We start from the raw sequence: 27,683 nt of genomic DNA on the forward strand, positions 1-27,683 counted from the left end.
TATGAAGCCAGAGTGCTTTTATTCAGACGCTCGAGAGGTAAACAGACAAAGCGGTGCGAGTCAGTGACGAACAAAAAGCGAAAGGCTCGGGCATCAGGTTCTTCGTTTCTCCGACCCCGTAATGGTCTCGGAGTGAGTCGCAGAGATTCCCTGAATTGAGAGTCTCGGAGACGGACGCGCCTTTTGTGGTCGTTTGAATCTCAGTAGAGGTTTCCCCTGGCCTCCTGTTCGGCCTCGATGGCTTCGAACAGGGACTTAAAGTTGCCGGCGCCGAATCCCTGAGAGAATGACGTAGAGAGAAAAAGAAGCACGAACGAATTAGACAATGGGCCAAGAAAACAAAAATATTTCGCGCCAACAAAGGTTCATTCGCTGTAGCCGCGCACATTTTTTTTTTTTTGTGGTAATGCAGGGAAAAACTAGCGAGGCAAACCGGGCACATGTGACACCGCTCCGGAAGATAATCGAAAAGTTTCATTGTCTGGGCGGGAGAATAGAAAACGTAAATACCTTGTTTACTACATCACTCGTATTTATATTACACGTAAAACAAGCCATTCAGTGTTACATTTGAATTATTTTTTTTTGTGCTTTAAGCTTCTGTGTTTTGGCAAAGGCGAAAGCGCCGCAGTTAGCAAACTATGCTGATTCAGTATTTGAGAAAGCGCTACTAAGCCCTGGCGAAATACGAAATAAGCAACGCCCACTTAGCTTTGCCATCGCTGCCCCATAAAGCAGCCGGCGTGTACACAGAAATCTTCCTTCTCTCGAAAGAGGCCATTAACCTTCGCAGAACCGGAACCTGTTTCATTTCATACGAGCGACACGTCGTGGAAATGCAATAGGAATCAGAGTACCGGCTGTCGCAGACGGATTGCGACGCCGTCAATTTTCTCCTTTGGCTTTTATTTAAGGATTATTATTATCTTTATAATGGTGCTATATTGGACTAAACTATGCTATAATGATGTTCCATACTGCATTCTAGTTCTGCATACTCAGTCCGTTAGCGTTCACTTGACGCCAACACAGCACCCAATATCGAGTGTCCCACGAGCAAGTTCATGCGTCCCCAAGTCGGAGTCGCTCCAAACGCGGCTTGTGGTAGAACATTAATGTCATTGGCGTAGCGCACGTAAGACGACGGGACGAAGAGGCACACAGACACACACACGTGCAATGTGTGTGTTTCTGTGCCTCTTCATCGCGTCTTATGTACGCTTATGCCAATGGAATTAATGTTACGCACCAACAGGGTCAACGTGCACCCTTATAGTTGCGGGAGAAGGGGAGGACTCACGTGGTGGTTGTGCCTCTGGATGACCTCGAGGAAAAGCGTCGGGCGGTCCTGCATGTTCTTGGTGAATATCTGCAGCAGGTAGCCGTTGTCGTCGTAGTCGATCAGGATCTTCAGCTTCTGCAGCTGTTGGCGGCCAAGGAATGAATCGAATGAACATCGGATGTGCAATGCAAGGTGTGTGTAAATGTGTAATACAAACAAACAATACGAACATTAAATAAATAAAAACAATAAAACAAATACAAAACATCTAGCCTTCGTTAAAAGGGTACTGACATCATATTTTCGTCTCGCCAATTTATTTCTTTCACAAAATGAAGGTAAGAAGCCTCCCAGCTAGCCCAAGCAAGAATACTGGCAAGCATCAGAGTGCCCTATAAAAATTACTATCCCTTGTTTCTGCGAGCTATAGCTTCGGTTTGGGTACCCAGGAGGTGGATGTCACTGGATCATCACGATACACCGCCTAGCTCTGCGATCGCTGCGGCTACCATGCCCGAGCGAAGGTCTGAAGAAAGTGCGCAGTATATCCTTGTTTATCTATGTATGGGCAGCGCCATCATATTGACACGTGTACTTATCTTTATCGGGCAACCACGTTTCGCAGCCTAACAAATGTAATCGCACAGCGTGGGACGCTCCTGTATGTATCCGAAGCTTCTGGAAAGTTATCGATGCTTCTATCCGCTGTCTGTTGTCGCCGAACGTTATGTTATCTGATTTCATCACCTGACGCGAATGGTGTAGAACTTTGGTGAAGGCACGCGGGTCCGAACGATTAGTCTGGAACATTCGACGACTGCTCTATAAAAGCCGACGCGCTTGACCCGCTGATCAGATTTTCGACGATCGCCGACTGTGTTCGGCGCTCTCGTTGTGCTTTAAGTGTAGCCTGTTTTGTGGGCACAGGTTCGCCCAATAAAAGCTAGTTTTGCCTTTCACAGTATTGTTGCTGTGTTCTTTGACGTCACGACCACGTGACAATATGTAGCATTATTGTTAAACGATGCCAGCAAGTCTTGTTCTGTGGGATGTCATCGCGATGTTATCGATGATGCCAGAACTGGCACTTCGAGACCAACTTTAGTATGAAATAAAGTATGTTATGTTTCCTAAGATTTACACTTGCTAAGTGTCATCCTTTAACGTATGGAAAACGTGTGGTAGAGCTTGTGTAACTTGGAATATGTTAGTACTCCTTTAAGCCCGAGAAGTGTTGGACAGAATATTTTGTTGTTTCAATGATCGAATGGCGATTCATTCCGTGATATTGCTTTAAGATTTCGATAACCCTAGCAACCGCCATCGACAGCAACATGTGCCCTTTAAAGTGCAAGTGCATAGAACATATAACAATTTTAAGAAATCGAACTAGTTATTTGGATTAATTCTGGCACTGTAATGAGCGCATAGCGCACATGGTCTAGAACGTATTCGCACACAGTGCAAGCAGGTCGTTGTTACGTGTATCACAGTTGCATACGTACCGATTCCAAGTTATTTTGATCACTCCTCGCCGTAGTAGCCGTTAGGAAGTATGCGATAATCGACAATGAGCGCTTTGATCACAACGCTACAATGCCAGTGATTGGAATGATAACAAGAATATTTTTTTAGTTAATAATATCTGCGCGCGTTGTGCGATATTGAAAGTTAAGCCGGCCAATGTTCAACGCGTGTCCATTTAATATGAGGCTATAGCAATACTGTGACCATTGCACCAGTTCTGAGGCGGGTGCCACCCAAGATCAGTGATTAAATGAATTTATATGCCGGATATCAATTTCCGAAAATCCCTTATCACGCAGCGCCAGACAAAAGAAAGAGGCGGGCAGCGAACAAAGAACCAAGAACCATTTAAATCGTCTATACATTTTGCGCATATACTTAGAATCGCAGCATCTCGCTTTGTTTACGAACGTGCTGTCTTATACAGGTCATGACCCGGGAGATTAAGCAGAGCGCAGGTACAACCAATCTCAGAGGCCATGTATAGACAGGGCGCAGAGCGTGACATCACGAGGATGTGGCGATGGTGCCGTCAGGTTCACTGTGCCAAGGTTCTCTAGAGTCAGTCTAGGCCGCCTAGGAATAGGAGACCACTGCCGCGACGACTTAATGTGTATAGCCTACTCAAAAACCAGGGTGTTGTCTATATGCTCACCGTGTTGAGGTCCTCGGAGACGGTGATCTTGGCTGTCTTGAGCTTCTCCCGCAGCTGCGTGTAGTATGTGTCCGGCGTATCCAGGAACTCCATGCCGCGTTCGCGCAATGCCGTGATCTGCGTCACAAGTCATGTGACCGTGTCAGCGTCCGTCTCTCCAAATGCGTTTGTATGCGTTTGGCATGTATGTGTAAATGGGAAGAATTCTACAGTGACTGCCAACTCTGGAATAAAAGACTCACGTCTCTTACTGCGACATGAATTGTTGAGATAATAGAGATTTTTAATTTTTAATGACGCCGATGGCTGCAATAGCGCTGGTATCGACATCTTGTGACACTTTCTTCAACCACAACGTGTCAGAAAAGTGTTTTTGTGCTGTGTCATTGTTCTCGCAGAAGGAGAAAAGGATGAGAGAAACCAGCTATGCACTAATAATTGTAGCTGCCTACGCTCTTGTATCTGCAGACGGGTAGAATACGGTTGGCGTAATTAAAGTACTTGAAATCGGCGTCGCACGATTTCGCCAACAGCACTGCTACCTAGCATATCTGTGTCTACCGTGTTTGGATATTGGGAATACGTTTACTGGCACTCTAGAAATTACAAAGGCAGGTTATTTGTCCGAAAAACGAATATATTTTTCGGGCTCACCGAGGCGATGATATCGCTCGAGTTCAAGGCGATGTGCTGGACGCCGGCGCCTCCGTAGTAGTCCACATACTCCTGCGAGGTGAATGATACCAAGGCGCAAATATTAATACCACACAAGTCAGTAAGCAGCGCGTTGTTAAAGCGAGTTCGAGGTATATCACGTCTCAAGTAAACCAACTCAGTACAATGGACTCTGGTGGCACTTTAAGCGAGGTTTATTGTTTGGTTCACGCCCGTCACCAGAGCTCGCGCTCCCGCCGCTTCCGGGACCTTATGTAAAACACGCGCAATAAGTGCACCTCGCCTTAAAATTGCTAGTCATGCTTTCAGGAACAAAAACTCGCCAAGTTTTGCCTTAAGAAGTGGCCGCCTACCAGTCATACCCAACAAAAACCACATTTATTGTCGTGCCGAATATCAAGGTCTTCTACGCCAGCCGTTTCGAAGGGTAAATATTTATAATGGGCTTTTATGTGTCAAAACCACGTTCCAAGGACCACCTGGGGTTCTTTATTTTCGGAGTCCCCCACTACGGCGTGCCTCGTAGTGGGGGATAGCTCGTTGCGTATTTCTGTGACAGTGTATATCGCTGTTGATCTGTGTTGCGGCAGCCGTTTGACAGTTTGGTTATCAGCGCGACACTGAATTAGCTATGTTGGTCTGTCTGCCCTCCCTTCTCTCACGCCGTCAACGTCAGGGCACCTCCTCAGCCTCGACATCCCTCTCGCGATATGAAGAAGGAAAACGAAACTTTGACCGTCACCGCCACTGGGCATCGAACCCATCACCTTGCGGGCGTGCTGAGTCGGGAGCCGGGTGCGCTAACCGCTGCGAAATCCCGTAACACGCGCGTTCGGTAATTTATGCGTGATTTTATGCGTCACGCAGGCTCCGAGAGCGGTGCCGTCTGCACGGCCGTCGCGCGGGCAGACGGCACACCTGTACGTGCGTACCTGTATCTGCGACCGTCGCAGCCCGTTGGCGGGTTCGTTGATTGGCATCTTGATGGTCTCTTCGTAGTTTGTGACCACGATGGAGCGCAGCGCCGAGTACTTGGTGTGGATCTGCTTGTCGTCCACCGACCAGAACCGGTGGAACATCAGGTTCTTCTCGTACCTGCAGCCCGCGCGCGAAGCCGCGACAGGTAAGCTTACAGGTAAGCCGCCACAGATACGCACTTAAGCGCGGAATACGTGACCCATTTTGACCTGCTATTGCAGGCTTGTGCACAGCAGGAAGAGCGTCCATAATGTCCGCAGTGAATATACGTTAAATACTCGTGCCTTGAGCTATGCCGCGCAATAGGGAATGTCTAAATGATGTCGGCCGCGACGTGTTTCTGACTCCGCAATCACTTCCGGCGCATATAACTTGCGATAACATGACCATAGGGATTTGTGTCTGTTACGCGGGGGGAACCCTCGCTGGGGCGTGGATTTGCAACACCGCTTATTGACCCTACAGACTAGCATTGCATGTGCGCTTCGCACATCGAGGGCTCTTCTATCCTTCATGAGTGCTTCCTGAGAGACTCTTTCCTGCGGGTGTCAGACGACTTTGTGTTCGCGTGCGTTTCGTTCTGAACGTTAGCTTCTTTCTGATTCACCGATAAGGAATTTCCCACTCGTGTGCTTTCAATTGGAGTTAACAAAAGTAATCGCCAATTAAGTCTTTCTAGGGGTCGGCATGCTTTGTTATTTTCCCACCGTCACCTCCCAGACGACTGGCATATACCTACATAGTTCTCAAGCCACACATTAGATCTTGATCGCTTACGCGTTAAACCTCTTCTACCTAATTATTCAGCGATTGCTCACGTGCTAAGCTGTTCGCATACTTGCACCCTGCGCAAATTTTTTTGAGCCGTTTATTTTTGTTAGCAACACTGCATCACTGCCATGTGAGGTTGCCTTTCGAAGGAGCAGTTTTCTTTTTCTTGGAAGATAAAACAAACAAACAAGGCATGAATGATTGCAATAAAACGTGCACGGTATTTGTTCTGCATTTTCAGTTTTGGCAAAGTGTACCGGTGTACTTTGTCGCTAAAAGTATGACTTCGTAACGCTCACGACGCCTAACTGGACCTCGCGAAACTCAGCGGTACTTCCTACAGGCAGGCATTGCTTAGGCGCACGTTCACTTAAATTGTTTCGTTTAAGCAGCATGGATGTTGCACGAGTGTGCCTAGTGCGCGCATCAACGTGGTCTTTCGTGGGCATCGCTGTCATTCTTACCACATGGCGGTGGGCACCATCTCCAAGTCGGGCTGGTTGAGGACGCAGTGGTCAATAAACTGGAGACCGGCGTCGGGCCTGCAGGCATGGAAAGAGACAGTGAACGAGTGGTCAGCTCGTCGTAATCAAATCGAGCCTAATGAGCACCATTCTGAAAGGTGTCATTTTATGCGAAGCATATTACGAGGGCTCAACCCAGCTCCTCAGGCGCGGCGGTGACCATGAAATCACGTGACACCGTGACGTCACGACAGAGGAGAAGTGGCTTTGGCTCAACTCTTGCAAGACGGGCTGGGTGGGAATCGAACCAGGGTCTCCGGAGTGTGGGACGGAGACGCTACCACTGAGCCACGAGTACAACGCTTCAAAGCGGTACAAAAGCGCCTCTAGTGAATGCGGTGTTGCCTTAGAAACGCGCTGTTTCTAAGGCGTGCGTCTCTTGCTCAGGCGCACATTTCGTTGCCGCGCCGAACGCTGCTTTGCTCGACGCTCACCGCGTCCAATGCGGGGCGCGTAGTCGCTGCCCTGTAGCCCATTGTCTTACACCCCTTGGCGGGTCGACGGGAACGCTGTCGCGTTCCACTCTTGAAGGCGAAGAAGTAATGCATGAGTTGTTTCTTCGTCTAGCCGAACCAAATATAGCCAAGCAACAGCAGTTCACCAGGCTAAACAGTGGTTCAACAACTAAAATAAAGGCTAGTATGCTTCGCATCCTGGGCTTAACCTTACCTAAGCCACAGCCATTTTTTTTTGATGATATCCGTTACTGGCCTCGTTAAAACGACCCTGGCTTAGGTAGTATACCGAGACGTTTCCTACTTGTCACTATTTTCTCTCTCTCTCCCCCCTCCCTTGCCCCAATTAAATGGAGGTCTGCGTGCTGTAAAACCCCCAAAACATATTTGCAAGTATGCAAGCGCGCCATACATATTTTGCGATAATGCAGATTTTTTATTGATCCAGCCCCTGTTTCGGTACGCAGGTCTACCCGTATGCGTCGTGACGTCACGGTACGTTGGCTCGCTTTGTTCCGGCGATGCACGCGCTGCGGCTGCCACACGTGAGCGCAACTGCAAGAAACACATGACGCGTGCTCTTGTCGGCCTTTTTTTTTATGAGCAACATCATCACACCTATAGGCTTATTACTACACAACGTCAGAAACTGTAGCTATGTGTAATAACGTCGATGGCACCTTTTGAGACAATCTTCATTGTCCAATAAACGCACCACATAAATGTTTCTCAACCATAACGCTTAGCGTCATATTTTTACAAGCGCCAATCGTTTATTATAGTTTCTACAACGTCTAAACTATAGGTTTCAGTAACTTCCCATGTATACAGGCCTATATCAGTGGTGTTGAAGATCACTCACAGCTTCTCGTAACTGCGGTCCCGAGACGGATGCTTCTTGAATCCCGGCAAGAAGAGGCCGTTGTACGTTCCCCGCTCCGCGAACGTGTGCGTCGTGTCGCCGCACTGCGGTTCGAAGGGAAACGAGACGCAGGTGTGAAAGGAAGCACTCACGTACGCGATACGATGGCTCGGCTGCGTTTACTGGCAACAAATGCGTTTTTGATGTCACCTCACGTTGTCACATTTTTTATCATCGACCAACTTATTGTACGTTTATTGCCAAGGACCCCCGCGACTCAATGGTTGCGCAAATGTAGGTAATTCACAGAGCATTATATAGGCTGTTTCAGCTAACGTTAACCGAGCTATTAAAAAAATATAAGAAAGACGGTGCAAGATATTATTTTAATGCCTACCGTGTTCGCTTGTTAGAACTCTGACGACCGAACCCCGTAGGTTGTTTTCTGTTTTTTTTTTCTCCTGAGTGGCTGTGGCGCATACCGACAGTGGGGGATTGGCTGTGAATCGGGTCTTATAATTGTGTCTTGCACGACGTTTTTGAAGTATTTTTTTTTCGTTGAACAGCTCGGCTAATGTTAGCTTCGACACACGGTAGACAAGGAACTGTAAAAACGCGACACACAGCGCCCTAGCTGTGTGTCTCCTTTCTCTTTCTCCGGTCCATTGTATATAATTCGCTGTAATTTACCTTCATTTGTGCAAGACCAGCTAACCCGAATTTCTGTTATAGCGAACGATAGTTTGCTAACATTTCTCACTTTATTTAAATGAATCACTCACTGGCGGGAATGTTTCCTTATCTTGTTTCTTTCGGTTTGCACGTGTCAGGCGAGTATGAAACCGTGTTTGAAAGCATTTGAAAGAAAAATAACAATAATAGCATGCAGAACATTAAAGATGTTAGTAATTTGCCAGTCTGAACAGAAGAATGCCGGAACAATCTGTGTGTTGCTTACGCTTGGTAGCGGAAAACGGTACAACGAACTCCGAATTGAATAACAACTCGTGGCATGAGAACAAATTTAGTTAAATTTTGGGTATATTATTTCTTCTCGCTTAACTCCAGAGGAGGGAAACGCCGTAGAAATACAGTGCCGCATATTCAAGTGTGCAGCAGTAAATGAATGAGTGAAGTTCGAATTGGACAGAAACAGACGCTGCGAGAAATAATTCACATAAACGTTGGATCTAGAGTTTACCCTCACTGATCTCCAGATGGAGGCATACAGAAAAAAAAAATGGTATATGCAATTTTGAACATGTAAGACAAGAGGAATGAATGAATGAATGACAGTTACTTCTCCAGTAAATTGTGCTGCAGAGTGAGAAATACCGTGAATGCAGTGAAATATGTCCCCACTCACCGTCTGCACCGTTGCAAAGCGGACGGTTCCGCACTCGTCAGACTCCTCCCAGATGTCGCGGACGATCGTGGCCCCACGCTCCTTGGCACGCTGTGTCGAAACACGCGGTTAATTTCACACGAAAGCATTGCCTAAGACCATCGTAATCTTCTGCCTTATCATAAGCGTCAGTACGGAATGGTTCTGATAACTTTTCTTTTTCTCACAGTAACAGCTTTTGCTTGAGTAAGTTGGCAACCAGAAGCCGCAGCAAAAGAACGCGTATGACCTTTCTGCAGTATATTTTATACTGGTAAGGGCGCTATGTCTACACTCGTGCACGCTGTATTGAAAATGGTTGCAAACTGTTCTATTTTCCTGGAAGTCACTGAAAAATGAAAGCCTTTTCTTTTAAAGCAAGATACGTGATAGTGAAATAAGAACTGAACCTGTGAGCTTGTGTATTTAACCCTCAAATTACACGGTGTTCTGTATCCATTGCGAGTCGTAACATAAACATGAAAAAAGAAATTGCTGGTGCGAAGTCGGGGTTGTCTTCGACTGACTGCGGCACTGCCTTCCAAAATCAGAAGGCTGCGGGTCAAGCTTCATAGGTGTCAAAAAGCGTTTTCTTTTTCGAGCATCATGGTGCCTAATAAGCTCAACATCCGAGGCCACCTGTAACAGAGCACCTGAGAAAGCTAATAAACACGCTCAAACAGTATTAAACCCGTGACGTTACATGACATGTGACCCTCAGGGGATGTAAATTCCCGTGCAGAGAGCTAGAGACAAATTTTAGACTATTCAAAGGACATGTACTCCAACAATCTTGCACCCCAAACAGTGCCACATATCGGAATGTAGCGCTCTCAGGGCACTGTGTTCTGCTGTTCGTTTCGCCATCGGTGACGTAGAGTGAACCTAACCACAATTGCCTCATTTCACTACACTCAATGACTATACTCTTGGTAGCGTACCTTCACAATGGTGTCCAGGTCCTCGACACTGAAGGCGATGTCCTTAACTCCGTCTCCGTGCTTGACAAGGTGCGGTCCCATCACTGAGGATAGAGGCACGACGAAATTGATTGTGAGCCGTTGTATTTACCAACGCAGTCGTTTCGTGAAGGAAAAAGGTGGCGCTATACGTCCCCTTCTGGGCAGGCGATAAATTTAATTGCCCAGAAACGGCAGGCCGCTGGCTGGCCGACATCAACGTTCTCGCCAGCACCTTTGCGTTTGGGAAAACGTTATGTGTTGTGGGAAACTACTTTAACATTATAAACAAATTTTTTTTCCCCTGGCGTACTGAGAGCAGTCGGGCGGTATCACTCAGGGGAGAAATAAAAGCTACTTCTTTTACGTGAAGTTTCTGTGACAAAAGTAGGTTCAAGAAGGCTGACATGAAAGCCACGATTGGAAGCACAGTGTGAGGTGGTTCAAAACCACACTTAACATTGTTTAGATAAATAGAGCTGCTACCGGTCATTACCATAAATGTTCATACGCCATAATGGAGTCTGAGTCTGAAATTAATGACATGTTTCATCCCAAAATCACGAAGGGGGCTGACAGATGGGGTAGCACACTGCCGTATAAGACGAAAAAGGAAACAGGAATAGACGGAAAGACAGGGAGGTTAGCCAGTTCTCAGATCGGCCGGCTACCCTGTGCCAGGGAAATGGGGTAAGGGGAATAAAAAGATAATATAAAAGAGATGTTACAAGAAAAAAAAGGAAAGAAGAGCAAAAAAGAAAAGTAAAAAAGTAAAGGACAATACGGCACTACTTAAAGTCTGTCTCTAAGGCCAGTTCTCCGCAACAAGCGCAACAACACTTTCAAAGCCTTCTGTGCTGAGGACGGTCTCGGCCAATGTCCCAGGACCCTTTCCTCCGACAAAGGCAGTTTGTGAAGGCCATATAACGCTCTTGAAAGTTATTTCCTGGGCATATTGAAGCGGGGACGCTCACACTGTGGTATATAGGTTATGAACAGGGATAAGGTGCCTCAGAAATGCTGGCCGACGTTTCGATAGGAGGACCTATCCTCGTCAAAGGCCTTTGGCGATATTTCATTTTAGTAATATATCTGCTAAACTACGCGCAGGACATTAGGCTTTTGAGGTCGGACAGCGAGGGTGCACCAGACCTCGGAGGCTATGCACAGCAGTAGTCTAAGAACGCCCAGCACGAGCACCTTCGTCGTCCGGGTTGAGCGCCGAGGAGAAGACGAAGACGATCTTGTTTTGGCGGACCGCATGCGACACCACCTTACGGGATCCGGTCTCCAGGCCTCGGTAGCAGAAGTACTCGAAGCCCATCTTGTTGCAGTAGTAGGACGCCGCCTGCGTTTTGTTTGTTTTATTTGTGTTACCATTCAAGACCCGAGGGCGTTACAGAGGGGGTGGTAAAACGGGAAGCATTACAACGAAGCAAAAAGAAATATGCGAACAATTTAACATATAAGTAATTCCTAGCTATACAGTGTTAGGTAATGTCTTGCCTAATAGTTTGCAAGTATGACAAATAACGCGAACAAAATAACGTTTTGATAATTTCAGTTTACGCAATGTTAGTTAATGTCTTTCTTAATAGTTTGCAAGTGCGGCAAATATACGAAATAACATAATAATTCCTAATTATATATACAATGTAATAATTCCTAATTAATATACAATGCCTTGCGAAATAGTTTGTCATTATCGACAATGGGGGAAATGCCACCGGGAAGCTGGTTCCGTCACTCTAATGATCTGGGGAAAAAAAGACTCCGTGAAAGTGTTAGTGTTGCCTGTTTGAATTCTGACTTTATGGCGATGATCGATGCGGCTCGTCAGGTAATGAGGCTGAGAAATGAAGTTACCGTGAAGGGAGGAATTGTAATAAAGTCTGTGAAACAGGGTCAAACATGCTATTGCTCGACGGGACGCAAGTGATGCAAAGGATATATTGTCTTTCATTGATGTTATGCTATCGGTATGGCTATAATTACAAAATACGAATTGGACTGAATTATTCTGAACGAGCTCGAGGAAAAAAAGACAGGTTTCCATGGTGTGGGTCCTACACAACTGCAGCGTACTCTAACTTAGGATGCACTAATGACTTGTAAAGTAGGAATTTTAACGATCACGAGCCAAGCCAACACAAGACAGGCCGGGCCCCTTCAAGTCCCTCGTGTGGCTTTTCTACACGATGTACCTCTTCCAGTTTCATAAAATATTTATGAAATAAACAAATAAAGGAAAGAGGTAAATATATGAAGAAAGAAAAAAACACTAAGAAAGGTATGCAGGCAAGGAATTTCTTAATCGTGTCAAATTTCCTGAAGTTGCGCGTCAACTGTAACCACGTGTTTGGAGAGGTTGCATGCGCATTTTCCTTGCCCCTATTTTTCTCTCTCCGGCATTTGAGCACTGATTACACGCACTAATTAATTACAACCACCAATGAGTCTTCCAAAAATAATCATCCGAGACGAATGTACACCAGAGATAATATATCGTGACGACTATATTGGCGAGCGGCTATTAGCGATACGAAGCAAAATAATTTATGATATGTTGTGTTTGTGTTAGTGTTCTTTGCGTGAAATATCTGACTCAATTGTATAGACTGTTTTTTTACATCTTGCTGCCACATTGCGTACGTAATGGTTTAATTATGCAGGCTGGTTTCAGAGCAGGCTAGTTTCGGACCAGGCTGGTTTCGCTGCCATGCTGGCTTGGGTGAAATGCTTGGCGGCAGTTGCTGGTGGTTGTTTTCGGGCTGGCGTCGGTCTACTTAGTGTGACGACGTATATTCTACGTTGGAAAGGATTGTGCGAGGCATACTGAAGCGATTTAACTCGACGCGGCCGGTGTTTCTGCTGGAGGTGAGGCGGACGCTGTCAAGAATGACGGGCTGTGAAACAAGATTGCCACACAGTTACGACAGGGCGACACGACGCGCACCTCTCCCTCTCCGTCGCTGCAGCTGGGAGGCGTTCAAAGAAGCGACCTTTGCGCCGGAATCCGCCGCCTTCCTCCAGCCCCTTCGACATGGTGACGGAACTAGTTCGGTGCGTGAACAATGATTCCGGAGTTCCCCAACGCGGAGCTGATTTGACACGCATGGACAAGCTGCCGCGAGAACGACGTATTTTTGTGCTTCTCACGGTTCGGAGTGGCACGGAACAACGAGCGACCCTCGATCGGCAACGATAGTTCCCGGAACGGCACCCGCCAACGCCGTCGTCGGGCATCAGAGCGCGGTTGCCTTTGTGTACGTAAACTGTTCTGCAGAGCAGCGGCGCGTTGGTGATGAGTAAACGAACAGTCGCCGCGTCGTAGGACCGGCGGATCGAGTGTATAAAAACTGTGGTTGTGCGAATGCTGAGGACACTTCTCTTGAGCAGTCATGTTAGACTGAGTCAATTCTCTCATGCAGTCCTGTTGGACTAATACTCTTTTTCTCAAGCAGTCATGTTAGACTGATTTAATTTCTGTAAATAAACCCTTTTCCTCGTTCTCGATGAGAAGCAGTTCTTCACTTCACCAACGATCTCAGCGTAAATAAGTTGGACGACGGCTTGGGCCAGCTACCTCCGAATTCATGCCGTACTCCAATCTTGGCAAAGGACCACGGACGATGGGATTGAGCCCCCAATCCTGACAACGCGTAGCACGCAGTGCGATACGTGCATGCGCATATGTTTTTTACCTACCGTCAGCCTCTGAGATAGGATATCTTTTTCTAGACACTCGTTTCACGAATGCGCCTTATTGAAAACGCGCTTCACTTACCTGCTTCGCGTTTCCAACCCAGAAGGTGACATGATCGAAGGCCAGGAAGCGACCGCCATCGGGCTGCGAGGAAAAAAAATATAAAAAAGTTTCTAGAGCTCCAGCCATTTTTTTATACTGTATAATCAACTGCAAAAGAATGTGAAAGATAGCAAATAAATTCAGGCGAAACCAATCATTTGGGGATGTTGATCGTCGTTAATGCAATTCGCATTCAAGTGGCGCTGCACGTGCAACTTGGTGGTAGGGTATAGGATCATCATTGAGAGCATTAGTAAATATTCGTTTAATGCTATGTGTTTATGAAACTCGTGTATATTGTAAGAATGGCGAGAGGTGTAAGAGTCGTGTGGTATATATGCACAAGTGTATTGCAGCAGGGCTTCTCTCTTGCGATTCCGCCTGGACATGCTGCGCCACCTAGCGGCGCGCGCGCGTAGTCCCCTCCCGTATGCGTGGCCTCCAAGATTGCAGAGGGGGCGCGTCGGTGCGTGCTTGATCGTGGCCAAGCGGATACAGTTTCGGGCTGCTGTGCTCGAAGGCCTATGTTCGATAACGAGCAGTGCCGTTGTTGCCGTCAAGTCTTTATTATTATTATTAATATTATTATTAGAGTGACCACCGGAGCAGACAGGCTAGAAACAAGATACAAACAGCAAAGGGGGCAAGTAGGCTAAAAATGCTGACCGCATTAAGAAAGACAGCCAGTAGCACGGTCGCAATAAAGGTCTAGCTTGCGCAACTCACTAGATTATTTCATGAAGCTTGATAAACGGTCATATGGGAGCTAACTGAAACACGTATGTAGTAAAAAGAACGGAGAGCTACCGACGCCGAGTAAAAGGCACGATAATTCGATGCCTCCTGGCTTCTACGTATCTGTTGTACTCAAGGCGATCGTTGCGCTTATCTTCCGCATTTAAAGCTGCTTTCGGTGAAGGCATAGAAAATTGCTTTTTTTCATTTTTGTTTACCTCCGGCGTTTTATTACGTCTCGCCCCTCGGCAACATAGACCAGCTCCTCTGAGTGTTTTACGACAATCGACGGAGGACAACACCGTAATGGCATTCCGGAAGATCTTCACTTTGGGAAGCCTGTACTTGGTAATTCAGAGCAGGTTCATAGGCCTTGATACCCGTGAACTGCGTAGCTTGCGTAACGCGCGCACGCGAAAAAAAAAGAAAGGAAAAGAAAAAGCTGGGAGCCGAATTCAGAAACATTTTCGTTCGAAAGACCTGCTTGTCATTGGCCGACCATTATCCGGCGGTATCAGCCGCCTCTGTGACATCGTGATTGTGCATGACGTTCTGATACTGAGTACGAGGTCACTGGGTTGATTGCCTGTAGCAGCGTTGTCGGGGGAGGGGGTGGTGGCGTAAAGACTTAGGTGCATGTTGTAGAACTCTCAGGTGGTTTAAATTAAACCTTCATATTTTTCGTCGTCCGTTTGTGGAATTATGTTCTGTTGATCTGCGCATGTTCTCAAGCGTCGGTGGTGGTCTGCTGTATTTTTAGTCGTTTGGTTTTGGCATTCTGCTTTATTGTTCATAATCTTTCTCGTGTTGAGGATTTTTTGTTCTGTTGTTTCGCCTATGTTGCATCTGTTTTGCGGTAGTCTGCTATAAATTTTCTGTCGTCTGTTTCCAGTATTCTGTTCTATTGCTTCGGATTTCTTGTTCGCTATTTGTGTTAGTCTGCTGCTATGTCCATCACGTTTCTCGTCGTCCGCCAGTGGTATATTCTATGTTTGTTTTTTGCTTCGCATTTCTTGGCTGTGGTAGCCATGCAGGTTATTTTTTTTTGCCGTCTTTTTGTGGAATTCTGCTGTATCTTTCACATTTTACGTCGTGGTGCTTTTATCTGTATCTTTCACATTTTACGTCGCGGTGCTTCGTCCTGGCCTCCGGCCAGGACGAAGCACCGCGAAAGCGGATGAGGAGGAGAGTGTCGCCCTCATCCCTCCCCCTTCCCCCCAATTATCTTTCCCAATCTGAGGTTCTTTACTATGCGCATTTTATTTGATATTTCGCTCAGGAGCGCTCATCTGCGTCGGAATGCTGACGAGGAAGGTTAGACGGAGCCCCCGGGGCAAGAGAGCCAGGCGCCTGCCCAAGGCCGCGTTGCGTCCGAGCAGAATCGACTTTCTTCAAACGTGCCAGTGCCCAGGGAGGCCAGCACATGAGCGTACGTATGCGAAGCGCTTATTTAGCCTGTCCGAATAACTGTTACGACGGTAATATTTCGGGTGTTCTTTTTTTTTTTGACCATACGTAATATTGTTTTCATCGCCTCTGGCAGATAACACAATTCTAGCACTTGAGCCGGATTACTCGAAGAGGCGGACAGTACTTGCAGTAGAAATTGATATGCATAATTGAGTAACTACCAAAAAACGTTCGTAATAAGGTTTTTAACTATAATAAACAAAAAGCACGACGAAAAAGAAAAACTGTGTTTAGGATGACTGTCGCACAAACAGGAATGATGCGATGAATATAAATATAAATATTCATCCGAAACACAGCTGCTTCTCAAGCAGGGACAACGAAGGCACGCTAATGCACTAACTTGATAGGCTTAGATTACATCTCACTCTACATCTTGTCCTTAGATATTACAATGAAACGAGTTTGACGAAGCAACAGATAGCAACCACATCCTTTGCAATGTAAAACCAGGGGGCTGCCTGCTCTAATCATTACCCGCCGTGGTTGCTCAGTGGCTACGGTGTTAGGCTGCTGTGCACAAGGTCGCGGTATCGAATCCCGGCCACGACGGCCGCATTGTGGTGGGGGCGAAATGCGAAAGCACCCGTGTACTTAGGTTTAGGTGCACGTTAAAGAACCCCAGGTGGTCGAAATTTCCGGAGTCCCCCACTACGGCGTGCCTCATAATCAGAATGTGGTTTTGGCACGTAAAACCGCATAAATAAATTTAAATTATTGCTCTAATCATTCTTAACACTTACCATAAGTTGACGCTCCCAATCGTTGAAGCATTTCTTTGTCTTACAGGTATACTTGTCACAGCCTTAGCGACAAAAATTGGAACTAAATTCCATGGTCTGATACGCCAGAGTAGCGTGAGTCTCCGGATTTACGTTTAACGTCTAGGGGGCTTTAATCTGCTCCTAAATTTAAGTACACGAGCGTTCTTGTATTTCGCCCCCAAAAAATGCAGCAGCCGCGGTTGAACCCACGACCTTGACCTCGAGTTAACGCCATAGCCACTGGGCTACCGCGGCAGGTATCTCAGATAAGTGGAATCCCAACGCAGGTTCAGTGAACTTTGTCACATTGTTCATATGGCACACTCTTCTTTCAGTTGATGGCTCATCATGGGAAATGTTTACATTTTGTTTCAAAGTTGGTCTCAATGACGCTTTCAAATTGGCAATGTACATCGTCATTGACATCGTCCTGACGTCATGACACAGTGCAAATTTTGCTGACGTCGTGTAGCAATAAGGCTACGTATGATGCTGCTTATGAAAGAGAGAGAGAGAGAGAGAGAGTAGTGCTGCACGTTTTAATCTCGATGTGATCGTGTGTGGCAACCACAGGGATCGCTGGAACGAAGCGCGCAGAGTGTATCATGGCGTAATGACGCACCCAACTCCTGCGTGCCGAAACCGAAACTATAGGACCATATTCACAAAAATGCTCTCTTATTTAGGTTGTTCTTAACGAGAAGCTTTAGCTCGGGGGCAACTCTGATGTCCCTATTCAAATATGTATGAAGACACGGGAATTATTTTGTTAAACAACCGTTGAACCGACTCTAACAAAATGTGTTGCATTTGAGTGAGAAAGTTGAATTCTAAGGATCGTAGAAAGGATTTTGGTCTAATACCTGGAATTGGTTACAAAATTATCTAAAATTGGTAATGTTAAAAAAATTGAAGCGTGAAGTTTGCAAATCTTTGTTTCTGCACTAAAACAGGTATTGCGCTGTATCGTAAAGTGCGCCTGTTAGAGAATATCAAGTGAATGAATCAGATATATAAGTTTACGTCTCAAATGAATTTGTTACAATGTTTAAGAGGACTTTGCAAAAGTCGTACTTACAAGTTAGTGGCATATTTCACGGTGGTTCCGCTTGAGATCCATTAATTGGTTAATTCAGCTTACAGAATTTCGATACAGCTTTTATTGCCAAATGAGAGAGCTGTAGTCTCGATATACAACTATAAATTTGTTTTTCATTTTGCAATTTTGAGCAATTTGTGTAGAGAATTTGCCTGGCTAAATCTAAGATTCGCTTCTTGCAGTCACTATAGATATTACATTTTCCTTTTAAATGCAACAAACCTTAACAAATTCGGTGCAGTGTTTGCCGAGAAAAACAATCCGTTCCCATAGACTTAGATAGAAGCATGAACTCCCACAGCAGGCAGTTCCTCACCGAATATTTTGAAAGTGTGGCCCCTGGGCAAATTAACGAAATCAGGATCAACGCTCGCAAGAACATCCTGACACTAGATGTGAAAAATTCCGCAATACTTGAGAAGTTAAAGAACATTCCACAGTTAAGCGCAATCCCCGTCCGCTCCTTTATTACTTACGGGAAGGAGACAACAACTGGAGTGATTTCCGACGTAGAGCTTGAAATCAAGCATGCGGACCTCAAGAGTCTTTTGAGGTCATCGGTGCGCATTCTTGACATTCACCGCTTGGGGGACTCCCGATGTATCAAGTTAACGTTTGCTTCTTCGACATTACCAGCGTCTGTCAAAGTGGGCTACGTTATACACCGAGTACGACCATTCGTTCCGAGGCCTATTCAGTGCCGGAAATGTCACAAGATAGGACACGTGAGCGCCGTTTGTAGAAGCAAAGCCACCTGCTCGCGTTGCGGCGGAGAGCATGATACCACCGACTGCGAGGCGTCCTCATTTAAATGTCCCAACTGCACTGGCTCTCACGAAGCGACTTCGAAGGAATGCCCGAAGATAAAACAGGAGGTTCGTATCCTTCGAAAAATGGCAAGAGACCAATCTTCGCGTACAGAGGCTGCTCAATCTGTTCGCCAAAGTGGCCAACGCTCGCGACAGAAGCATCACAAAACCATTCCAGGAGAACTACCTAGCGTGGCAGAAGTACCACGGTCACCTCTGCCTGTGCGTCCACCGAGGACGGTAACGGCGTCTACTGATAATCCGACGTCGACGAGAGCACGCGGCAAACATTCACCTCCACCGGCTGATACAGACACGGAATGGCCTTTGCTGCCCTCTAGGCCCACGGCCTTGCAAGCGGCAACTAGCGGTCCTCTGCGCCATGAAGCCAAGAATCATAGGGCCAATGAAACCGGCGACACTACGAGCAAGCAAAGAGATGAACACAATGAGGAGAGTGTACAAAAAATGCTGAAGCACCTAGTAGAATCAATGCGCGTGATTCTCGGTGGTCTCGAGACTCCGGCCGCTAAAAGTGCCCTACAAGTGCTCGCCATGCTAGAGCCGCTTATCGCAGGTCTTTTTCTTTAACTATTTTGTTTGGCGCTTGTGCTGTTCACGCAGGGGAGGCCCCCACCAGCTTCGTCCTAAAGCCTTTATTTTATGTTCACTCAAATTGGTGACTCAATTGGTGATGCGAAGCCTGATTGTGGCTTCATGGATGACATTTGTGAATGTTTATCATCAGAGTGTTGAACTTGCTTTCGCCTTTGCGCATCTCTCTTGCTATGTCATCATCATCCCTCATCACATCTTTGTCCCCGTTCCCCCTCCCCCTGTGCAGAGTAGCAGGCTAGAGCACCTTAGCTCAGGCCGACCTCTCTGCCTTCTTTCAATTAAATTATCTCTCTCAGACCTAAAACTTCCTCTTAACTTCTTCAAGCTTGTCGCGATTTTGCGACAGTCCAAATGTGAGCTCACAAATCCGAACAGGACGCTCAAGCTAGAGTAATCCCGATTTTGACGTTAAGTGTGGTCATTCAGCAAAAGACGCGTCAGCGTGTCGCCTTTTCTGTCTCAGAAAACAACGCTTTGGTCGCGGTGCTTCCAACGAGGGTGAAATAGAGATAGATAGATAGATAGATAGATAGATAGATAGATAGATAGATAGATAGATAGATAGATAGATAGATAGATAGAGAGAGAGAGAGAGAGAGAGAGAGAGAGAGAGAGAGAGAGAGAGAGAGAGAGAGACAGACAGAGAGAGGTCGCACAACGAGGGTGAACACTCCAAGAAACTCATGCGGCCCCATCTATTATTATCAATTATTATCTCGAAACTGGTGTCATCCTGAGAATTCATTCCAAGGGGATCCGCCTTGCGCAATCCGTGGTTAGAATTTGTAAATTGCAATACGGGCCATAAGGTAATTAGTTAGAAACTCCATTAGTTAACTTTAAGTAATGAGTAGATTATGCATTTCAATTTATGGAGCAAGTAATATCCGCCTCTTCGAGTAGACCAGCTCATGATGATTGTGCTATCTGCTGCAGGCAACCTTTAAAAATTTTTTAAAGTGTTCGCTGAAACACCATATATATATATATATATATATATATATATATATATATATATATATATATATATATATATATATATATATATATATATATATATATATATATATATATATATATATATATATATATATATATATATATACACATTCTCTTCAGAGATCCAGGTGTATTCTTGCCGTAGCGCAACTGCCGATAATGATCTTTGATGCCAGACACAGCCACAAGATGCTTTCTGCATAGATGGGGGTGGAGAGCAAGGCGAAGGACGCATCACGAATATCAAACGTGGACGTGCGCCAAGTGGCCCTCGGCAACTGCGCATAAACACGAGCTACGCGCTAATGTAAACACCTCTACATCCACGTACTTGCCGCAAGTATGCATGCAGGATGGTACATTTCTCGTTACCGAGACACGAGCGCTAGCGGCAGCGGTAGAGATAAACTGTTGGCACTGCATCGCTTATCTTACCCGCCGCGTGGTGGCTTTGGTGTTGCGCTGCTAAGCACGAGGTCGCGGGTTCGACCTCAACCGCGGTGACCGTTCTTCATCATCATCATCAGCCTGGTTAGGCCCACTGCAGGGCAAAGGCCTCTCCCATACTTCTCCAACAACCCCGGTCATGTACTAACTGTGGCCATGCCGTCCCTGCAAACTTCTTAATCTCATCCGCCCACCTAACCCTCTGCCGCCCCCTGCTACGCTTCCCTTCCCTTGGGATCCAGTCCGTAACCCTTAATGACCATCACTTATCTTCCCTCCTCATTACATGTCCTGCCCATGCCCATTTCTTTTTCTTGATTTCAACTAAGATGTCATTAACTCGCGCTTGTTCCCTCACCCAATCTGCTCTTTTCTTATCCCTTAACGTTACACCTATCATTCTTCTTTCCATAGCTCGTTGGAGTTCTTCGACAAGAACGAAATGCAAGAACGCTCGTGTACTTAGATTTAGGTGAACGTCAATGAACCCCAGGTGCTCAAAATTATTCTGCTGAACCGCACTATGGCGCGTCTCACAGTCAGACCGTGATATTGGCAGGTAAAGAAATCCCAAAATTTAATGTAACCTTTGCATCATTTATCTTACTTTTCCACCTGAAAGTGACCGAGGCTGTTGCATCATATTGAATGAATAAATGAATGAATGAATAGAACTTCATTTATTCCACACTTTAAAATTCACACATGCCTCAAAGTTCTTGGACCTAATCTTCGAATTAAGTGAACTAGCAGTGGTGCTTCGGTGGAAGAAAAAAAAAAGAAAAACGTCATGCCTGAAGAGCACGTGGTGAGAAAAGTCTCGTGAACCCACATCCACATTAAGTCATGACCTTCGAGATTCGCTTGCGTTACGCCAAGGAAGCGGTCACCGGGGTTTTGATTTGGACAATCTATTGCTACATCGACAACGAAAAATTTCATGGAGAATGATGTGTTTGCGAAGACACCAGGCCATTTGAAGACGAAGTTTATAGGCCCGTAGATGCTAGCAGTGGAATTACTTCTACAAGTAATTAATATAAGAAGCTCTATGCAGGCGACCTTCTATTAAAATTCGCTTGACACGCTACAGCGAGTAAGGCGCGTGGCTTCTTTAATTTCGCACTTTACGAAACTGCTGCGCTGAACCTATCGCGCGACAGGGGCCGGACCCCGGCAACAGACCGGATTCGGGAGAGTGAGAACGTGCCGTCGTCTGCATCCCTTATCGACGCAGCGTCGTCTGCTCGGCCTACGGTGTCCCGTGTCAGTGAGCACGCCGAGGAGAAGCTGCGATATGCGTGCGTATTTTTTTTTCAACCAACGTGCGACGCATGTGAGAACCAGGAGACCTCAAGACAGCATAGTGTATAAATGAAGACACCCTTGATTCGCTATCACGCAAGAGTCTGCCTAGATAAATTAGTGCAAAAGAGAGACAGCTTCACATTTCATTACGCTCCGAATCACACATATTGCCCCTCTTGCATTAATCCTACGTTTATTCACGTATTTGTCGTTTATGTTGTTGTTTTTCAGATAGGGACGTCCGGTAGGGGCATGCAATTTCCTACAGAAAGCAGGAACTCAGTTTCTGGTGTCTACAGAAGTTGCAAGTGTACGCCTGCTTTTTCCAGCATTGGAATCATGGGTCGTACGTGTATTTGCCTCAACTTCGTCCTTCTAGCTCCAGACGACGTTGCGACATGACCGCATGATAACTTTCAACCAAGTATCGTGCTATCATTGCGACAACTTGCAACGATTGCGAATGTCTGCAGATAGTTGTTGCCTTAAATTTAGTGCTTAGAAAAACATTTGTGTGCTTGGAAATGCAGAAGAACGAAGCATAATAAGTAACGCCAGAAGAAACGTCTGTAGCCACAAGTAACAAGATTAGACAAATAAATTTACTACCCATAAGATCCTGCGCTAGTTGAGCGATCTCAGTGCCGGAGCTGCTTCTCGTGACTTTTGTAGAAAACTATATGCGCCCTTTTATATATACGTGCAACCCGCATCTTTGTTTTTTTTTCTTTGCAGATAAATCTGACTGTATTGACTTAAACAAATGCCGTAATCGACTTTCCAATTGCGAGAAATATTTCAAGTTTTCAGTGAAATGTCAAGCTCTGCAATGAGTCGCAGGCTCACAAAATTTAGCTAAATGAAATTGGATCGGACGTCTTTGTGACTCCAGTGGGGGTTGTTCGGGAGTCTGCATTTTCCTATTTCCTTTAGTGAATAAAGGATTATTCACGAACACGGAGTGCTAATGTTGTTTAGAGAATTTTAAAAAAAGCAGCGCTCACCTTGGGTCCCTTGTCCGTGTAAGTTGTCTGAAAAGGCAGCACAAAAAAAGATCAGTTGTCATGTACTCTTCAACAGTTCGACTGCCTAATCGAAGTTTCTGCTGACTATTCTGCAGTTTCGTTCCATATATGCGGATGTGTATCTAGTATATAGAAAAGAGTGAACTGGGCGAAAGTATTACCGCCGCATTAATTTACGAGGCAACTTAGCACACTGTGTAGACGTAAGGTAGGATCACTGCCCTAACAGATTACGCGTATATGTGCGATATGGCTATTCCAGAGAACTGTACAGCTGTCATCAGCCAATTCAAGATCAGCGCAGGCCTTCGACCATCCCTGTGACATAGATATGTGGTGACAGCGGTGTAATCAGGATCTTATTTTGAAATTGGTGTTACTGCACAGCGCACGTATTCACAATGTACACACAACCGCCCAAATGTTTAAAATATCAGCGCCATTAATAACATTATTGCGTCAGCGCCTTGTGGCCTTGTCGACGTGGTCGCGGTGGATGGAACAGCTTATAGCAGACGGCGATGTGGTATGCATGCGCTTTCATGCGACTACGCCTGCCCCGTCGTAAAGCGCTGACGCTCTAGTGTTAAAAAACTGGGAGGCTGTTCACAATGGATAACGATATTTTCCTGATTGATTGGGACTTCGAAACCTCGCCTCTGATGACTCCCAAATGTAAAAAGACGTTAAATTGAGATAAACAGCCCTAAAAATCTGAACGAAAACATAGGGTTTCTGAGGCCGATTTAGTCATTTTAGTTTCGTGTGTCAGTCATTAGTCCTTGTGCATCATATTTTACTCTTGGCTTTGCTCAGGAACTGCAGAAATAAAGTTTGTTTCCTCGACGTTTCTTTAGAAAGCAAAGCCTGATTCGTTGGCGTACCCTTAAGTCGGGCAGGAAAGAAGTCATATCTCGTGCGCCTGCGCGATATTCGTTCAACTCTTCCCGCTCTCCTTTTTCAAGGACGGCTGGCTGAGTCGCAGGCGTTGTTTTGTTTGCTCGTGCTCGTAACACCATGGGACGTCGCATCTCGGAGCGATTGCCATAGAGTTCAAGGACCTGTCTCGCTTGACGTTACACGAATGTTCGCTGCTAACGAAAACAACTGATCCGGCTACTTTCCTCTCAGAGGAATCATAAGTACTCGCGCTTTCGAGCATTAGCCAATCAAACAGTTTCACCTCGAGATAATCTTCAAACAAAATTACAGCTTGGTGTAGAAGGCGGTTCCGAACGCAGTAACTTCCCCTAATCTCCGAGAACCTTGAGCTAACCTTAAACTTTGCAGTGCATTGAAGCTTCACTCTGGTGTGTTCTGCACACGGTCCGACTATCTTTTCTGCCCCATTTTGAATGTCTCACTAAGAAACGTTCACATTCTTAGAATGAGCATGACCTTAGCTGTATTAGAATATGGTCGTAACATGCGTACTTTATCAAATGCGCGTGACCGTATCTCTAGCTGTATCTCTAACAGGCGGGAGATAGGCCGTTAGTGAATGACCAAGGGTGTAAGTGGACTCCATTGTGAACGGGTGAGAGTACACGTCCCTCTGAAAAGGACTGAGAAGCCGTTTAACGTGAGTACGAACGAAAGTCGGTGATGGTGATTTTGAGTGAACGTGAGCGTGAAAGATGGCGACTGCCGGCAAGTGTGAGTGGACATGTGTAATGCTAGTGATACATCACCGTGATCTGGACCGGCCTCACGCAGCTGAACAAGAAGTATTCGCTACGTCTTGCCAGAGTCAACGTGGAAGAACTCTGTTCTTGCTCTCTATTGCCACAAAACTATAAACGGGCATTCTACTCCCTGTCAGAAGGACAGAATATAAAGAACATTTCACTCTCCCATTTCTTAAAGAAAGAACGCATCTTGCTCCATCCGACATTTCGCGAGAGTGAAACAATGCCATGGAAAGTAAATATGCCCGTTTACTCCTGAGACATACTCTCTCTCCAGTTTTTGAGTGCATGCTAGTGAGTGCCAGTGAGTGAAAGTGAACGCGAGTGAATGGGTGCTGGTAGGAGGAGGAGGAGGAGTAGGTGTTAATGAAGAGAAAGGAAGAAAGGTCGACCTGGAGAGCGTGTCTCTAGCCTGCTACTCCTCACTGTGGAAAGGGGAAGTGGGAAATACAGGGAAATGTAGGTGGCAGGTGATTATGTTATATGGTACAATGAGCTACTGTATGCACGTTGTTCAACATGCCGATGCGCACTGTAGACACAATACGCGCAGGGGTAATCTTGTCCACACGAAAAGTTATCGCGCAAACGCATTTCGCACTGTCTGCACATCTCACAGGTTCTAGAAGCGATCGTCTGGGTGCCGGTAAGTGTGCATGGAAGTGATGCAAGTGAGTGTCGGTGAGTGTGATTGGGCGCGATTAAAGAATGCGCATGAGTACCGACGAGTGTGAGTGAATACCAAGCCTGCCAAAATGTTGGGGAGTGAGCATTGGCCTATTATGCCGACTAACGGTCCTGTTTTCGTGCAGTCTTTTATCGCGTCTCAGGCCCTGGACCGACGACTTTTTGCTCTCCCGCTTCTCTCTGCCTCTTGAGTTTGTTGGCGTAGAGATGATCTCTCATTATTCACCCGTGGCTGTGGACTCTATGAGACTCCGTCGGCTCATCTTCAGAGTGCGCAAATTACCGAATTGCCTACTTGTCGGCGATTGCCACATGTCTCCGGTCAAGTGTCGCGTAAGCACTAGACGCGACTTACAAATGAGGAAGGTCCGGCTCAGATAACGTCCCTTCCAGCTGGTCATTCGACCAAGGCTCTTCAGAGTAATTTCTGTGAAAGTCTCGTCAATATTTACACAATGGCAAATGCGCGCACACGTGTGTTCACCACAGTTCTCAGAGTGGATCTGCCATTGCACGCTTCTCGTTATGTGTCGTATCCTATTTGGCTTATTCCTGGTATACAGTTGCCAACCTTAATTGTCTCCTTGGTCTTGCATATAACGTGGAGTGCTTTGAATGAAGAGGCATTTTGGTTTTGCCGCCTGTATCAGTCGGTCACGCCCGTCACAGGGCGTGAACACTACACCTCAAGTATATGCAGCGCCAATGCCCCTTGTAAAAAACAAATGAGGTGTGTTTATTTTTTTTTATTTGGTACATACTGCAGCCCGAAGACAAAGCAGGAGGGGTGATAAAATGAACATAGTGAACGAAACTGAACAAGTTATACAGTTGAATATACCAAGCATTACCGCTCAAGGACAAGCATAGACTAACAAACATGATTAAATATATGTTGGAGACGAAAATTGCCCTGAAAGATGTCTTCAAATGTAGAGTTTAATCCGCGACTTTTGCCTTTGCTTATGTCATTTGCTCTATAAATACGTAACGATTGATACAATCATTAATACCTCCTGCAGCATGATGAACTTTTTTATTATTTGGAGGCGGTATTCTAATGCGAGCATAGATAAAGATCTCCTAGACAGTCGGTTTCGGAGGAACATTTTCTATGCGGACGACAAGATAATACTTAAGTACACTGGGGTCATGAAAGATGCTAGTTCAAAACACCATGGCAGCGTAAAGCAGAGCAGATGGGACAGATCAGTTCTATGATCGAAAACGTCTTCACAGCACTCGTTAACGGATTAGATAGTAACGCGATGCCTAGGAACACCAGCCTGTGTAAACAGACTGATATCATTAGGATATTTTTCCTAAAGGTCCTATGATGACCATAAGGCGAACAAGCCACATGCATAGCCGCATAGATTCAGATTTTAAAATGTTTGCATTAAACTCAAGTCTTATGTCAGCTGCGCAAAGCTTACTTGACAGCTGGATCGCTAAGCGCTCATAAAATTTATAACAAACATGAGCTAAACGAGTTTTTTTTTTGCTTTTCGAACACGTGCAATTACAGATACTTGGTCCCAGCCTCTGTGTCAGGTGTACCATAGGACAAGGGTATAATATTTTAAATGCCTTGACGGGTGACAGTGGTCATCGTTATTACTATGCAATGCATTAAATAAGTAGAGGGTCAGATATTTGCTATAGTCACGTGGTGTAAGCTAAAGGAAGGGGTAAGGGCACTCAACAACTCACCATTTCTTGCACTCGTGACGGAAGAAGTCGCTGTCAGAAGTCTGTTCTGAATTGCTATGTCCAGCTGCCTGCGAAGATCCGCGCCGTGAAGATGCGATTCGACGAAGTTTCTCTCGAACCCGACCGAGCAGAAACTCGCACTGGTAGCCTCCGAAGGTCAGGCCAGAATCGCGGCGCGTACGAGGCGCCGATTACAGCAGTTGGGTGCGAGGAGGCTAGCCTGACCGGAATTCCGGGGCTTTCTCGAGCGAGTAGAGAGTTATAGCACACGTCACTGTTCACCACTCGGGAGAGGGTCCACTAGTCTGGTCAGTCGAGGTCGGTTTCGAAGCGACGTCACGGAAAAACAAGTGTCATCCGACCGACTAAAGGGGAGATGAGGGGAGGGGAGAGACGCCAGGGGCCTTTTGCCGTCGTCGGCTTCTTGGCGTCGCTGTCGTC

General features: G+C 46.1%; 2 protein-coding genes across 5 annotated transcripts in view; one reads left to right on the forward strand and one right to left on the reverse strand.

Moving 5' to 3' along the window:
* Hpd (4-hydroxyphenylpyruvate dioxygenase) lies at positions 1-27,587 on the reverse strand. The gene is made up of 13 exons (XM_065430288.2): positions 27,243-27,587; positions 23,134-23,160; positions 13,860-13,922; positions 11,273-11,420; positions 10,055-10,137; positions 9,096-9,185; positions 7,730-7,833; positions 6,353-6,430; positions 5,072-5,234; positions 4,119-4,190; positions 3,465-3,581; positions 1,301-1,423; positions 1-278 (listed from the first exon to the last, which is right to left on the reverse strand). The coding sequence occupies exons 1-13, from the start codon at positions 27,243-27,245 to the stop codon at positions 201-203; spliced, it is 1,149 nt and encodes a 382-aa protein (XP_065286360.2). The 5' UTR covers positions 27,246-27,587; the 3' UTR covers positions 1-200.
* Positions 5,133-27,683, forward strand: part of LOC135900741 (uncharacterized) — a 74,612-nt gene continuing 52,061 nt past the window's right edge. The window contains exons 1-2 of one of the 4 annotated variants that reach the window (XM_065430284.2): positions 5,139-5,274; positions 15,895-16,044. The gene's annotated coding sequence lies outside the window, so the exon portion shown is untranslated. Of the gene's footprint in view, positions 5,275-15,894; positions 16,045-27,683 lie in introns of all 4 variants that reach the window. The other 3 variants (XM_065430285.2, XM_065430286.2, XM_065430283.2) reach the window with 3 other exon arrangements.

Source organism: Dermacentor albipictus, chromosome 8 (genome assembly GCF_038994185.2).
Source record: "Dermacentor albipictus isolate Rhodes 1998 colony chromosome 8, USDA_Dalb.pri_finalv2, whole genome shotgun sequence".
Taxonomy (NCBI): domain Eukaryota; kingdom Metazoa; phylum Arthropoda; class Arachnida; order Ixodida; family Ixodidae; genus Dermacentor; species Dermacentor albipictus.

Bases quoted from the DNA above. Each gene is read 5' to 3' on its own strand.
- Hpd (XM_065430288.2), bottom strand. The intron at 10,138-11,272 runs GTGCTCGTGCTG...CTCTATCCTCAG, and splicing joins GCTCAACCCGGACGACGAAG to TGATGGGACCGCACCTTGTC. The intron at 3,582-4,118 runs GTGAGCCCGAAA...CTTGTGACGCAG, and splicing joins CGAGCGATATCATCGCCTCG to ATCACGGCATTGCGCGAACG.